The sequence below is a fragment of the Tachypleus tridentatus genome, chromosome 6 (assembly GCF_004210375.1).
Source record: "Tachypleus tridentatus isolate NWPU-2018 chromosome 6, ASM421037v1, whole genome shotgun sequence".
NCBI lineage: Eukaryota > Metazoa > Arthropoda > Merostomata > Xiphosura > Limulidae > Tachypleus > Tachypleus tridentatus.
Genome location: NC_134830.1, coordinates 129216818 through 129234731, shown reverse-complemented (window position 1 = coordinate 129234731; position 17914 = coordinate 129216818). Strand labels below are relative to the sequence as shown.

General features: G+C 32.9%; 1 protein-coding gene across 1 annotated transcript in view; it reads right to left on the bottom strand.

Moving 5' to 3' along the window:
- LOC143253643 (glutamine--fructose-6-phosphate aminotransferase [isomerizing] 2-like) overlaps window positions 1-17914 on the bottom strand; it is an 80375-nt gene that overhangs the window by 58096 nt on the left and 4365 nt on the right. The window contains exon 2 of the mRNA XM_076507834.1: window positions 5369-5476. Coding sequence (XP_076363949.1) covers window positions 5369-5476 — 108 coding nt within the window. The remainder of the gene's footprint in view (window positions 1-5368; window positions 5477-17914) is intronic.

Sequence of the window (17914 nt, the reverse complement as noted above, 5' to 3'; positions counted from 1 at the left end):
CTAATGTCAAGTGATTTATAAACCTCATAACTTTATTTATTGATATTATTGAGTGTGGTAACATTCAGCCCTCACTAAACTAAACTAGGAAACTTCACAATTTGATGTTATTTTCTCTCTTTAATCGGATTTGGCCTTTCTTAATACAGGCTTAACTAATCTTAAGCCTAAGATGAGTGGATTTGATATCGGTTTCTGCCATTAGAACTTATGCTTTATTATAGAAATCCTGTATTTCAGTAAATACTGTTACAATGAAGATATTACTCTGAACCGCAAAATGTTTGCGATTCTGTACTAGATATAAATGAAAAATACACGAGTCCACTTTTTGCTGTCGATTGTCGTTCAACCTTAAATCTACTTTTGGTAATAATGGTACCACTACACTAATTTTTTTTTTTTTTACTTAAATAATGCACTTTAAAACATAGGATAATAACAAGCATAAAGAAAATAATAACCAATATTTATCACACGTTTTCTGGCTTTCTAACATTAAGAGGGTTTAAAAATTCATGTAAGCTTGTTAATTTGAATCGTATAACAAAAAAAAAAACCTTTTGAATTGAAGTCGGAACAGACAATTCTTTACACAGGAAACAATGAAGTATAATACGCCATTAGATACAATAAAATTTTGGCTCTCTATTGTTTTTTTATTTTGATAACATGGTATAAACCGGTGGCAAGTAAGTCTTTTTGAAATGTTTTGTTAAGTAGTATGCTGCAAATGAATGGCATACTACATTAAGACAACATAAGGCTTTCAAGGCTGCACAAACCTGTACTGGATAAAAATAAAATTAAAAGTACCCTTCATTTATCGAGAAACTATCAAATTTCTTTTTCAATTCTTCCAAAGTACAAACCTTCACTACTTTCAATGGTACGTATTCCATAAATAAATCATGCTTTTAGAAAAATAAAAAAAACTTTTAGGCTGGAAGCTAGCAGAGTCTCTTTTTCCATCTGAAGAACTTGTACACTTTAGGGTGTTTTTATAGACATACCGATAACAATTCACACGAGATAACTATATCTTTAAAATTCTAGTTAAACCTTACTTTAGGAATAATATATTACTTATTTAAATATTCAGAGGGTTCAGATGAAGGCTAGTGGTATTTCAAATAAGGCCCAGTTAATGACTTGTATAAATAGATCATTATCATTTTGGTATTTTAATCATAATGTTTATAAATACACCCTGATTTTTTTCCCTTTGCTACTAGCATAGAACACTATGATGTTAACACCAAAAGTGGAAACGTGACATGGGAGCCCGTGGGGAACATTGATTCTTATTTTGTTCTATAAGACATTAGTGTGGGCCTCTTATGAAAGATGCAAGTTACAGAACAGTAAAATCTAGGATATTTCTTACATTCACAGTACTAAGCACCTAATAATTCTGAGATTCTTTTTTCATTGACTTTATATTTCATACACAAGTTATTGTATTCAAGTATCCTACGGTTAATTTAGCTATGGAATGGAATCATAATAGCGTGGTTAGTTGTAGACCCACTTGAAACTAATCTAGAAACAATGCAGAGCAACATATATAATGTGATATCAACGAAATTTTTGTGATCCAAGGCCATGTTTATGAAGTCTAAGGTAGTTTAAATATAAAGTTGTGAGAAAGGTTATAGAAATAAGTGATCCTGTAGTCTACACTTCTGGCTGATCTTAAATTTTCAAATAACTTGAGTGGGATAATACGTCTTTTATGATTGTTGGACAACAAAAGTAGCATTATGTTTTCCACACGCTTATTGTTAGGTATTATTGTTTATTTCGGACGAGTATCTGATTTTTTACGTTATATATGTGACGCATTACTATCTCAAATAAACGGAACTTTGTATTTGAGCTTAGAAGTTAATTAAATGTTAATATGTATTAAGTTTATGTTATTTGCCAATGAGTGTGATATACACATTTTCCTTTTTTAACACAAGTATATTTTAATATAAACCAAAAAACAATACAATTTATAATAACAATTATAATTACAAAGTATGGTTTATATACAAGAGTTTTACAAACTTAGAAACTATACCGCGTCCTACTTCCGGTCTAGAAATGAAAATTTTATCAATAGTCCAGGTCCACGACGAACAAATTAATTTTGAGTTAATATTGTCACGTCTCGTCTAAGCTGACGCTCTTTTTTGTTGGCTGACCACACACCGAGTATTAGCTGGCTCCTTCTAGCAAAGATATTTAATGTCTTCGTAGAAATAATAACGTTCGAAGTAATTCACTGAAGTTGAATGGTTTGTAATGTCAGAAACCTATAACGTTCCTGGTCAAATTATATAGTTTTCCGATTAATAAACGTTAATCACAATTACAGCTTCCTAGACCCTGACTGTAACTGTTCCATATCATTACTTTTTTTCGTCTCTCGGCTAGCCCCTTTTTATAGGATTCACGCGAGTTAGTATGATAGATATTCTCGCGCATTTTCGTCAAATAAGTATTGTTGCATTTCACTTTCAAGAATTCTCTACAACGGGTGCGGGGAGCTTGCAAAAAAAGAAATTATACAGGAACTAAATTAAATATACAACAGTAAATCCGTTTCACCCCAAACATTCAAGGCAACAAGTTGTGTAAAAATACATCCCATACTAACAGAACAGTGACACTGACAAAGCTTTTAAAGCACACAGTCAAGCCTATGTTGAGTTCATGCACGTAAAGCATGATCAATCATTGTCTTAGGACACAGGATTGTTTGTTGGGATTTAAGCACAAAGTTACACAATGGGCTATGTGTGCTCTGCTCACAATAGGTATCCAAACCTGTGAGTCCATAGACATACCGCTGTGCCACTGGGAGATGAAACAGGATTGCTAGAGCTTCTGTTATTTCAAAGCATTCAGCTTTCAACGTACGAGATATGAAATGGAATGAGCTATTGAACAAGACCAATCTCATAAGTATTTCATTATGGTGCTCTCACAAGTTTATGGCAAGTAGAGGAACCTGGAAAATGGCTTTCATGTGCAGATACATTAACCAATATGATCATGATGATATATAAAAGAGGTTCAAAATACCGAAATACCTATTTTAACTACAACTACATGCAGTAATGGATGCTATATTTAGTTTGAATGAGATACAAAATATATTAAAGATGAAGCTTCAGGTCTCGGCTTTTAAAAGCTTACAAAAATCAAGTCCTTGAAAGAGATATCTTCCTAGCTCGGCAACTGGTAACATTTCTGAAATATGGAATTATGCTGACACCCTTGAAGGATTACCTTCATCTTGAAGGCTGTCGAATCCTAATATATATTGGCAAGATTCCAGAAAAGGTTATAGTTAGAAGACTTGTTTATCAGATTGAACCACCGCTCCTTTCATAACAAAGTGGTTATCGTGGTGGAATGTTGTTACTACGTGTCTTAACAAAAGTAATGTGTATGATATCGTTCGTTTCTTATATAAATGTTTTTTTTTTTTTTTTGTAAGAAAAGGTTCTTGAAAACCAGGAAAGTTTGTAAGTTACTAAAATCTTTATATTTAAATGTGATATTTCACTTTGCTTGTTTGTTTTTTTTTTGTTGTTAATCCATACAACATTTAAATTATATTGAAACAACAATAAATAAACAGAAATGTTGCGATTTCGATCATTACTCTTTTATATCTAAATTTAGTTGTTAAGCGTTAACATCAATTAAGAAAAAGTAATCTACCTAAATATACATGGGGTGGACATAAAAAGTGATTCCACATTAAAAATGTTAATTTGTTATATCTTTTATTTGATAACATAGAAGTACGTGAAACTATACATTTTTAGAACGCACTCAACGAGATTTGTTCAAATATGATCTCAAATCTTAATTTTAACACTGGCTTTCGTAAATACCTGAACGCTTCATAATTTTAATTATATTTTTCTTATAAAACAAACTGTGTATCTGCTGTAGTTTCTTAGATTTTCTTATTCGAATTAGCTTATAAAATGATCAAACTAGTTTCTTTGCAATAATCGAATGTAAAAATAAAACTCGAAATAAAACACACCAATTTTATAAACTAATATTCATCGGCATTTTCTTTGATTTCAGTATTATTTCACATCAATGTGGTATGCTTTCAGTGAGTTTGTATAGATATTCCTGAGTGACTGAGTGACACCCTTCTTTGAGTACTTCAAAAAGTTCATCATCCGTGTTTGGCTCGCGATCTTTCGTTAATCAATTTAATTCACCCCATAAATTTTCAATCAGATTGATATCAGATGATCAATCTGGCCATTTCATAACATCAATTCTCTTATTTTTAAGATATCTTTTAATGACTCTACAACTGCAGAGAAACTTGTTTGATTATTTTGTAGCCTGACAGATACAAGAAGATGTAAGAAACTACTGCAGGTGCACGACACATTTTGTATGAATATGTAACTAAAATTATGAAAAGTTCGGGTATTTATAAAAGCCTGTGTTAAAATTAGGATTTTATATAGTATTTTGAACAGACCTCGTCGAGTGTGTTCTAAAAAACATATAGTTTTAAGTATGTTTCTGTTATCTAACAAAAGATATAATAAATTAACAACATATTAAAGGGGACGACTTTTGGCCACCGCTGTACATCAATGAATGTCTAATCGAGAACAAAATAAGCTGCAGTACTATAAGTGGGGCAGCCTCAATACGATAAATAATAAACATATAATTTTATTCCTCATATTCTTATAGCTCTCCAGTGTGCACCATTTTCACTATTATCCAAAAGTTAAGGATTATTGTATGCTTAGTAACTGAGTTTCGATTTTTACCTATCAACTGTATTTTATCTTTCCTTTAAAAATTACAATATTTTAGTTACTATGACAAGTCTGTTTTTTACTTTTTTCACATCTTCTACACAAAAACACATTTATCATAAAAATGATACAAGTTCGTGGAACTTTCTGTACACGAAATTTATTACAGGAAACTTTGATCTATATAAACCTGGTTTCAAGTAATAATCGACAAATAATAAAGTGATATTCGGAATATTAAAAACGTTTTGTTTTTCCATAACTTGACGGTATAAAACATTTTTTATCACCAGAAAAAATAGAGAAACCCTAAGGTATTTGTAATTATATGTATATATGTGTGAGTATCTATATACACACACACACACAGATTTATATTCTTGACGTATTTTTTGTAGCTAAATTAAAATTATTGGATTTAATAAATTCCATTTGAAATAACAGCTTTTTTGTGTTTTACTACTTTTCTACTTCATTAAAAGACTGTATGATATTAAAACTAATTAAAATGCATATATTAAACTCTTGAGCTCAATAGAAAAAAGTCTCTCAAAAACCATACATACCAGCTGAGTCGTATCCACGATATTCTAATCTCTGAAGTCCTTTGATCAGGTATTCTAAGATTTCTCGTCTTGTGCGTGGCTCCAAATAATTCAAGTAAGCAAAAATTCCTAATAAATGTGAGCGGAAAAAACATACATGTTTACAAAAGTATTCGTTTGTAAAATTGTTACGAATACTAACAGTTTACGTTATTTATTCTTACCCCTAAATATTGTACTTAAGAAAACCAGACATACTGACTTGACAATCAACTACACAAAAAAAACAACGAAAAATGGCTTTCCATTTATTGTTAACTTTTGGTCCCTAATTAACAAAAATGTAAGCTCAAAACTCACAACATGAAGTCAAGAACTTTAAAGGAATTATCATATCTATTGAATACGAAATTATTGATGTTTTCGATAGGGCATAGATTATTTTTAAACCATACCAGCCGTTTTTAAATGTATAATTTTTTCTACAAGTGGGTTTTCTCGTCATCACGGATTTATTAATTGTTTTATATTTTATGTCCCTCAGCAACGGGCCCGGCATGGTCAGGTGATTAAGGCACTCGACTTGTAATCCGAGGGTCGCAGGTTCGAATCCTCGTCATATCAAACATGCTCGCCCTTTCAGCCATGGGGGCGTTATAATGTCACAGTCAATCCCACTATTCGTTGGTAAAAGAGTAGCCCAAGAGTTGGCGGTGGGTGGTGATGACTAGCTGTCTTCGTTCGAGTCTTAAACTGTTAAATTAGGAACGGATAGCACAGATAGCCCTCGAGTAGCTTTGTGCAAAATTCAAAAACAAAACAAAAAAAAAAAACATCCTTGTAAGGTATAATAAGTGCAGAGTAAGGACATTTTAGAGGTCGTAGCTGAGAGGAATTACAATGAGAAGTAACTGTACATGAACTGCAGCAGTCAAGATTATATTGACGATAAGCCTAAGATCACAAGTAATGTGTTTCGAATTACGAAACATCGGACAGTATTAAAACAAAATAAAAAGGAAGAACGAACGTTTCATTTCTTTAATTTAAAAAAATATTGAAATGTACACAACGCTGGAATATAATTGTGTGTATCAATCTTGTTGGCAAGTAATATAAATTTGATACATATTAACATTTAAGTAATCACTATGCTCAAATTAGAATTCCAGTTATTTGAAGCGGTAATATGTGTAACATATCTAACATAATATATTGGAGGTTTGTGTCCGAATAAGAGAAAAAATTCGAAATAAATTAAAACGTTGTTGTTTTGAACTAAGCACAAAGCTACACATTTTTAACGTTGTAAGTCCGCAGACATACCGCTGAGCTACTAAGGAGCTAAAATTGAAATAATAATACGATAATACGATCAGCCATGATAAAAGTTTTTTTGAATCACCCTCCATCGAACAACTAGAGAAATATAACAAAAGTGAATTGCTCGAGATTGCCAAAATTTTAAAATTAGAAGTTAAAAATATCAATGAGAAAATATAAACTAGAAAGTGTATTGTTGAAATGCTAGTCGATGATGATATGTTGTCTGGGAAAGCATTAGGGTAATACTCCATTGTTTCCAATAAACAATTAGAGTAAAAAAGATAACTTAGAAATCCAGTTAAAACTCAAACAAATTGAGCTTTAACAAGTCCGAAAAAAGAGAAATAGCAAGCCTACATTTAAGCCGAATTGAAGCAAAGAGAAAACGTCTCGAGGCCGGAAAAGCTCGTATTGAAGCCGGAAAGAAAATTAGACTGAAAGAACTGGAAGTTAGTTTCAACTCCGATCAACTAAAGCAAAATGAGAACTTTGAACTCAATCAATATATTAAATAACCACCATTTAATGAAAATGAAGTTGATAAGCACTTCCAACATTTTGAGAAAATTGCCCAAACCATGAAATGGCCACCGAAAAATGGCCATTATTATTACAGAATGTTTTGAGTAATAAAGCCCAAGAGGCTTATGCTGCTCTGTTTCTAGAAGACTGCACCAGTTGTAATAAGGTTAAAGCAACAATAATTAAAGCATATGAGTTATTACCAGAGGTTTATCACCAAAAGTTTTGAGGTTATCGCAAGCAAGATAGCCAAACTTGTATGAAATTTGCCCATGAGAAAAGAAGTTTGTTTTGATTGATGGTGTAATTCCATGCATATTTTAGCAACAGTTTGGACAAACCGAGACAATTATGTCTAACTTAGGAATATAAACGCTGTTCGTCACGACCTAGTAATTATAAATCATAATCTCTAACATCTAGTAATTAAAAAACATAATATTTAACATATAGTAATTATAAATCATAATCTCTAACATCTAGTAATTAAAAAACATAATATTTAACATATAGTAATTATAAAACATAATATTTAACATATAGTAATTATAAAACATAATATTTAACATTTAGTAATTATAAAACATAATATTTAACATTTAGTATTTATAAAACATAATATTTAACATCTAGTAATTATCGAACGTATTTGTGTCAAAATTTTAGTAAATAACGAAACTTTCGGTCAAATAAACAAGATCAAATTATACAGGCCTGTGGTGGTTTTATCATCTTGACATTTTTACATGTTCTACAGCAGCTCTTGTACGCTGAATCCGAAAATGCCCATTTTTCTCCATTAAGTACGGATTTTTCACCTTTATATTAACGTATCAATTTTATTAAAATCGGGTCACATTTTGTTTTGCCTGAAATGTTGACAACCACTGGCTATAGATTTCTCTAGACCAATCGCGCTGTCTTATTGATCGTTTTAAAACCCTAACATAACAATAATAAATGTTCATTATACTAAACGAAATAGTAATTTGATCTAAGTAAATTTTTCTTCCCGATTTGTAAAAAAAAAAAAAAAAAAAAAAATCGTAACATGGTATACATTGATACTGACTGTAATGTACATTATTAGTTGTTTGACTTGTCACCGTGACTAACATGGTATACATTGATATTGACTGTAATGTACATGATGAGTTGTTTCACTTGTCACTGTGACTAACATGGTATACATTGATACTGACTGTAATGTACATTATTAGTTGTTTGACTTGTCACCGTGACTAACATGGTATACATTGATATTGACTGTAATGTACATGATGAGTTGTTTCACTTGTCACTGTGACTAACATGGTATACATTGATACTGACTGTAATGTACATGATGAGTTGTTTCACTTGTCACTGTGACTAACATGGTATACATTGATATTGACTGTAATGTACATGATGAGTTGTTTCACTTGTCACTGTGACTAACATGGTATACATTGATATTGACTGTAATGTACATGATAAATTGTTTGACTTATCACAGTGACTAACATGGTCCACATTCACACCGACTGTAATGCACAATATTAGTTGTTTGACTTGTCACTGTGGCTAACATGGTACACATGGATACAGACTGTAATGTACATGATAAATTGTTTGACTCATCACAGTGACTAACATGGTCCACATTCACACTGACTGTAATGCACAATATTAGTTGTTTGACTTGTCATTGTGGCTAACATGGTACACATGGATACAGACTGTAATGTACATGACGAGTTGTTTGACTTGTCACTGTGACTAACATGGTACACATGGATACAGACTGTAATGTACATGACGAGTTGTTTGACTTGTCACTGTGACTAACATGGTACACATGGATACAGACTGTAATGTACATGACGAGTTGTTTGACTTGTCACTGTGACTAACATGGTACACATGGATACAGACTGTAATGCACAATATTAGTTGTTTGACTTGTCACTGTGACTAACATGGTATACATTGATATTGACTGTAATGTAGATTATTAGTTGTTTGTTTTGTCACTTTGACTAACATGGTACACATTGACACTGACTGTAATGTACATTATTAGTTGTTTGACTTGTCACCGTGACTAACATGGTATACATTGATATTGACTGTAATGTACATGATGAGTTGTTTCACTTGTCACTGTGACTAACATGGTATACATTGATACTGACTGTAATGTACATGATGAGTTGTTTCACTTGTCACTGTGACTAACATGGTATACATTGATATTGACTGTAATGTACATGATGAGTTGTTTCACTTGTCACTGTGACTAACATGGTATACATTGATATTGACTGTAATGTACATGATAAATTGTTTGACTTATCACAGTGACTAACATGGTCCACATTCACACCGACTGTAATGCACAATATTAGTTGTTTGACTTGTCACTGTGGCTAACATGGTACACATGGATACAGACTGTAATGTACATGATAAATTGTTTGACTCATCACAGTGACTAACATGGTCCACATTCACACTGACTGTAATGCACAATATTAGTTGTTTGACTTGTCATTGTGGCTAACATGGTACACATGGATACAGACTGTAATGTACATGACGAGTTGTTTGACTTGTCACTGTGACTAACATGGTACACATGGATACAGACTGTAATGTACATGACGAGTTGTTTGACTTGTCACTGTGACTAACATGGTACACATGGATACAGACTGTAATGTACATGACGAGTTGTTTGACTTGTCACTGTGACTAACATGGTACACATGGATACAGACTGTAATGCACAATATTAGTTGTTTGACTTGTCACTGTGACTAACATGGTATACATTGATATTGACTGTAATGTAGATTATTAGTTGTTTGTTTTGTCACTTTGACTAACATGGTACACATTGACACTGACTGTAATGTACATTATTAGTTGTTTGACTTGTCACCGTGACTAAGATGGTACACATTGACTGTAATGTACATGATGAGTTGTTTCACTTGTCACTGTGACTAACATGGTATACATTGATATTGACTGTTTGACTTCTCACGACTAACATGAAACACATTAATACTGACTGTAATGCATATTATTAGTTGTTTGACTTGGAACTGTGATTAACATGGTACACATGGATATTGACTGTAATTTGTTTATTGTCGGACATAGAGTATATTATGAATCACAAAGTTTCATCAGCTACACTGGTTAGAAATATTATATTCTGTATATCCGAAAATAAACAAGTTTTAAGCTTGAATATCCGTTTCATTCTCTTGCTGCTCAAGACATGCAGTTGTTGAACAAGTTAAGTTATGGAAGAAACTTGTGTAATTGTCCAACACAGAGATTATTCTTTATTATGTTGCTTGGTACTTATGAAGGGCTTTTACCTCTGGTCTTTGCAGTCTCACCTATTACAAGACGCAACATTTTGCGTACTACGTTTGGGACAGAACTTGCTGCAGGTGTCTTTCTTCATGGCCCTTCTTCCCGAAGTTCTTTTCTTTTCAAATGCCATTAAGTAGAAGATTATTATCGTATTGTATTATCTGTAGTTAAGTACAAAGTTACACAATGAGCTATCTGTGCTTTGCCTACCATGAGTATCGAAACCCGGTTTCGAGCGTTGTAAGCCCCAAGACATACCGCTGTGCCTCTTGGTGGCAAGTAGAAGAAATATCCTCGTCTTGGAAATTTTAAATCACAGACCTGAACGCATATTTATATTCTGGGTGTATCAATATTTTGAATCGGAAAAGGCCGTTTCACGCCCTTCTGAAAAGCAACCCACTTTATTGGCATCACACTACTTACATAACACCAAACAGTGTCAGAAATCAGGTTTAATAACATGCTATCACATCTCGACATTATATCGGTTGTAGTTGCCACGGTTACCAGCTGATTTGTTCATTAAACACCATTTTAATGTAAGGTACTCAGCCTTTGATACTTACCAACAATATTTCTCTCGTCTTGTATTAACGCTATTTTTCATACATTATTCAGAACAAGAAATCATTATATAAACAGGATAATTATTCTATAAACGGCAAAGAGTTTCAGTAGTTATACATGTACTAGTATCGTTTATTATTATTATTTATGTAACAGTGTTTTCCCATTAATAATGAATATGACAAAATTGCCTTAAAAATTTCCATTACTTTAAAAGGTAAACGACTTTCACTAATTTGCTGCTGTATTACAGGAAATATTATAAGCTAACTTAAGTTGCTAGCTGAACAGAGCAAAAACCTTCCGATTTAAACATTTTCAACTCTGTATAAACCGATTGTAATTTTTAGTTAATAATATCTTCTAATCATCTAACTTTTAAATTTTAATAAACTCTTTTATTTTGCACATTTATTAAAATCCTTCAATATCATCATCACCAGTTCAAACATTTAAACCGGTTCTAGTTTACTGTGGGATAGCATTCTAGACAAATAAATGATCCATTAGAAAAACGTAAACGTGTTTTTTTGTTATTGTTATTCAGAGTAGTATTTAATAGACCTCAAACAGTATAAAGTTCCGACAAGCTACTCCAATTCTTATCTAGTTTTATTTGTTTGAGATACTTTCCAAAGTTAACCCACAATAAGCCACAGAAGTTAGAGAAAATAGGTTTGTTTGTTTGTTTGTTTTGAATTTCACGTAAAGCTACACAAGGGCTATCTGCGCTAGCCGTTCTTAATTTGACAGTGTAAGCCTGGAGAGAAGGCATCTAGTCATCACCACCCACAGCCAACTCATGGGCTACTCTTTTACCAACGAATAGTGGGATTGACTGTAACATACAACACCCCCACGGCTAAAAGGACGAACATGTTTGGTGTGACGAATTACGAGTTGAATGCTTTAACCACCTAGCCATACCGGGCCTGAGAGAATAGGAAAGAACGGTCAGCATGTAAAGTAAATGGAGCTAAGCTCAGTAAGAGAGAAATGAGGTGACCGTTTGTAGAAACCTCAGCAGAGAACAACTTATTTCTTTGAGGCCACGCTGACACAAATACATCAAGTATAAAATTTATGAAACTTAAATTCTTCAATAACATTTTGTTTTTCCTTGAAAACCTTTTACAAAATGCCGAGTTATCGTTTTGTTTATGTGTTGCTTTTGCTGTATGTGCTGTCAAAGAATATACACTGCCTTGCAAAAGTCTTCACCCCCTTGTGGTGGTAACAACTTTTCATTATTTTTCTGTGAAAAACATAACTCGAATGGCCAAAAATATTTGTTATAATAATCCAGACCATACTTAATGATTACAAAGGTGCAATGTTATTTAGTTTAGTCCCCGTTGGTACAGCGGTAAGTCTTCGGAATTACAACACTCAAATCAGGCATTCGATTCCTGTCGGTAGCATCACCAGATAGCTCAATGTGTCTTTGCTATAAGAAAACACCCGACATATACTCAGTTTACTGTTGTAGAATAAAAAATCTTAAAATCACATTTTGCAAAAGTCTTCACTCCTTAACAATTGATATTTGGTTGAAGTTCTTTTGGCAATAATGGCAGTTGAAAGTTGTATTGGATAACCTTTCACACGCTTTCCACAGTATGCTGGATATATTTCTACCAATTTCTGCTTGCAGATATCATCCAGTTCTTTGTAAACTGGAAGGCTATCTTCGACACACAGAAATCTTCAAGTCTCTTTACAGATTTTAGAGTTAATTTAGGTCTGGGATTTAGCTTAGTTTGCTTTTCATCTGAGTTTGGGATCTGTTGAAATATAAAACTTCGACCAAGTTTTAGTTTTTCAGATGATTTTTTTCAGACTTACATCCAACATCTGTGCATATTTTGCACTGCCATGATCCCTTGAATACGTGCAAATACTGCAGTGCCAGCTGCAGAAAAACACCACAACAGAATTATGAACCCCTTCCCCCACCATGCTTGACAACTGTTACTGTATTTGTCGGATCATGAGCAGTTTTAGGTTTCCATCATGCATACGGTTGGTCATTCAACCAAAGAGTCCTGTTTTTGTCATATATTACTACAGAACGTCCTGCCACATCGATACGTTTACAGGCTTAGTTCATTAGCGATCTAAGATACAACTTCATCAGTAGTGGTTTCCTTCTTGCCATCCTACCACACAAACCTTTTTTGTGTAAGGTACATGATACTGTCGAGGTGTGTACAGTAACTCCAGTTGATACTACTGAAGACTGCAGCTTCTTTAGTGTCACTGTTAGCTTGACAGCTGCATTTGCTTGTTCGAGTGCAGACTTTCCTAGATTGGCCTGATATTGAAAAGGTTAAGGTAGTGAGACACACTTTCCATTTCTTCACAACATATTCCACAATAATTAATGACAAATTGAGAACCTTTAAAACTGATTTATAGCATTCTCTGGAATTGTGCTTCTGAACAATCTTCTTACTTAGGTTTGTAGAAAGTTCTTTTCTCAGCATTCTAAATATGTAACAGAAAACCAAATTTTAACTTTTAAAATATTCTGCTGAAATCAATACTGATGGTTCTATATGACCTGAAGTATTTCTTCACATATTCACGAGATTGGTTGACAATGCATTCTTTATTCTTTGTAATCTTTATAATCTGGTATAAGATTAATGTAATGCATATTTTTGGTTATCTGAGTTATGTCTTTCACAAAACAATAATTAAAATTTCTTTCCAACACAGGGCGATGAAGACCATATATGGATTTTGACATACATAATCAGTAGGTGAGCACGTGGTTTAAACATTATTTCTAGGGTAATAAACTATGAAATGAAGCGGTTAACAGAAATATGTTTTTAACTTCACAAAACGACAACTGTACGAAAAGAAATATTTGGACTTAACTTGACAAACAAATTATTAGTAAATCGTTTATTCCGAACACAAATCGCGTAATCTATCCAGTTGCTTTTTGTGGTACATCCTTAACACCATTATCCTATCTTGAAATACAGTCACCGTTCTATATCTACTTCTCAAAATTTATTAAGGTGTTTATTTATAGATTCGATGTATATTCTGGGGTCACAGAGAGATATGTTTGCTTTGTTGGGTGTGCATCAAATTGTATTGGTTCTCATTAAATAAAAGAATAAATAAGCGAGCACACGTCAATATCATGTAAGTTTACATTTCTGATAAGCATAAATCTTAAGTTCATAATTCCTAATAGTATTGTTTTTCACGACAATGTTTTTTTTTGTTATTAAGCACAAAGCTATGCAAGGGGCTATCTGTATCCGTCTCGGGTATCAAATTCCGGTTTTTAGCTTTATAAGCTTTCAGACTTACCGCTGAGTCAATGGAGGTCCTCAGAGAAACAACATTAAATAAATAACACAGATTCGGCCCTAAATTAAAATAGAGGACTGTAAAAATCGCATCAGAATGAAGTAGCAACAGTATAGTTTCTAATATTTCAATAGAAATAATTAAAACTAAATTCACGATTACTTCGAAAGAGCACTTATCGGTTGTCTAACTATAGTTTAAAGTTAAACATATAATACACCGAAAACAAAAAGTTTTGTGTATCATTAAACGTCAATACGAAGTATAAAATGTTGGCTTCGACACTTTAAGCCTAACGCCCACTCGTTAGTTTAGGCGTGGTGCTTAACCGACATCTTGATACAGTTCCGACAAGTAGGAAAAAATAGAAACCATTTATCATTTATCAGTAGAAACTACGAACAATTTTTTTGTGACGGTGTATCAGCTATAAAAGGTTTGATCAGTATGTGCCTTTAAATCTCACTGTCACCTACTTTTTTTTTCTCAAATTTAAGGAACTAATACCAACTTTACAGTCATTGTTAGTAGTTTATAAATTACTTGTCCTTGCTGTAAGCAAGGGTGTAGTAACTATAAACAGGAAACTAATAACACGTATAAATGAACATGTTAACTTGAGATCGCCGACTAAGTCAAGTATATTTACGTTTACACAGACATACTGTTTCCATATTGTTTCATTTTTTAACTCCTTCCAAATACCTTTTAATCGACCGCCGTTCTTCCATTTCTAGACAGAGAGACAAGGTACATTTTCATTGTTTTTGTCTTGATTTAGGTCGTTTTAAGGATTTGTGGGTCAAAAGTAAAACAACCCGTAAGTGTGTATATTAGTTTCCTGTGCATTCATATTTACAGGAATCAAGATTAATGTTGGTACAAATACAAATTTTCGTGCGTTGAAAACATTTACAAACAAAAAGTTGAATTTGCCAGTTTTGGTCTTTTTCAGGAGGAGAAGAGCTCACAAAAGTGCATCATTTCGTGGTCTATGGTTAATTAATCGGTCATACTTTGGCCAATTTACATGAAATTTAGTGCATAGATACTTTTCTACAAGTCTCATACAAAATCGGGCGCGTTAGGATCGCGTGATGGAGACATGTTGCAGATGCCTACAAATATGGGCTTATTTAATAGGACATGACCAAGGAGAATGTGACCTTTTGTTCATTCTAATTTTTTAAATGAAACCTCCGTACAAAAGAGGGTCTTTTGATTCATAACATTAGGTTTGATATCAAAGTACTTAATTATTCGGAAATATTTCTCTGATGCCATAACTGAAGCTTGTAATGTAAAGATCTAGCAATTTAGATTTATGAAGTGTTGATGAAAGTGGAACAAATCACTAATGTTCTGGGGCATTAAAACTGTTTTCTTATAAGCTGTCATTAAATAACTATAATGTTCTGATTGGTGAGATTCCGAAAGGATGTTCTGAACCTTTTATTTGTTTGTTTTTAGATGATTATCTTTTGTTGCAGAAGTTGTGTGAAAGAAAGTTATTTGTTTCTGAATGTTTATGCCAAAGCATACGGCTGCCGGAAACAATTAAAGGGTAATATGTAATATTAACAAATCTTTCAAACCAATCTCTTACAAACATACCTAAGATCCCTTATGTAATTCATCTCTTTGTGAAAAATCTTATCTCAACATAAGTGACAACTAAACCCAAAATGTAGATCAGAAACCCTTCATCAAAATAACTACCCCAAATGATGCTTTTTCTCCATCAGGGCCAAATCCTCAACATATAGGTCTATCTCCTAATTAGGGCTACTACTCTGATACAATAAAAGGATACAGACGTGGATACCAGCCTGTGGAATCTCCACTAATTTATAACATTTTGTTCAAAAATGTCTTAATGAAACAAATAAATTAGATTTACAAAATAAATATAACACATTAATCTTACTTCTGGTTAACATAAAACCTTACACAAACTTTTTAAGCAACGAGACATCATAATTAAACCTCACAGATCGCCTGATTGCTTTGCACCGTAAAATGCCACACGCCATAATTAAACCTGCTGATAAAGGTAATGTAATAATAATATGATGCACAATCTTATACTTTGTTGAAGCGGAAAATAACTTACACTAACTTTTACATTCCAATGATCAACAGTCAAACTAAATCGTTTAACTACCATTAATTATTTGATCCATACAGATAGTTCTTCACTGGATTTTACCAATTAAACTGTTTGTAACTGTAAAATCCAGGAATTGTACTCTTTTCTGAAAACATAAACCAGGGAATCCTGATCGCCTAGATATTTTCCCCTGTAACTGTCCCACTGAATTAATTTTGTCTTTCGTTAATGATGTTTAAAGTCATTATCATAAACTTTATTTCTCGAACGAGATGGAGTCGTAAAAGCCAAAATGCAGTTATCATGATAGAATAGTTCGATTACTATTTGCTCATTACGGTTTTAGTGACGGGGGTTCAAGGAGGTAGTGAGAGGGTGTGCATTGAAACTGTATGAAGAATAAAATGTTAGTATAATCAACCGAAAATGAAAACCTAAACAAGTGTATAAAATTTATTATGAAAGTAAAAATACGTATTCAACTTTAAAGTCGTTTCTTAAGCTATTTTATGTTATATAACCAAAGTTCTCAAAAAAAACAAACTTTCTTAACCTCATGATTTAATTTATTTTATTTAGGTTTGTGTTTTAGTGAACGCCTCTAAGAAGCAAAACGTTGAGTGTCTAGCTAAATGAAAACAGCATTTTATTGTTATAAGGTCGTTTATTTCCACAATCTGGTTTGGTCTTGAATTTCACGCAAAGCTACACGAGGGATATCTACTTTACCCGTCCCTAATTTAACAGCATAAGACTAAAGGAAAGACAGCTAATCATCATCAGTCACCGTCAAAACTTGGGCTACTCTTTTACCAACAATTAGCAGGATTAACTTTTTTTAACTTTATAACGCCTTCACAGCTGAAAAGGAGGAACATGTTTGGTAGGATGGGGATTAGAACCTGTGCCCCTAATATAGCGAGTCAAGCGTCCCTAACAAATATACTGCTGGCCAAAATCTTAAGGCCAATGAACATAAAGAAAAAAATACATTTTGCGTTGTTAGACTCAACTACTTATTTGAGTAGAGCTTCGAAAGATGACAATAAGAAAAGGGAAAATAAAAATAAAAAACGTTTTTAGCATTTAATAGTAAAATGTGAACACTATGAAATTAGCCTAAATACTAGCTGGTCAAAAGTTTAAGACCATACTGAAACGAAGCGTTAATCGGTAAACACGTAACGAAATTTAGTCATTTGTGTTCAAGTATTAACGTTGTCAACATCCCCCACTGACATCTCCTGTGTTACATTGGGTAAAAACATGGCAAAGGCTAAAAAGTTGACAGAGTTTGAACCTGGTAGAATTGTCGAGCTGCAAAAGCAAGGTCT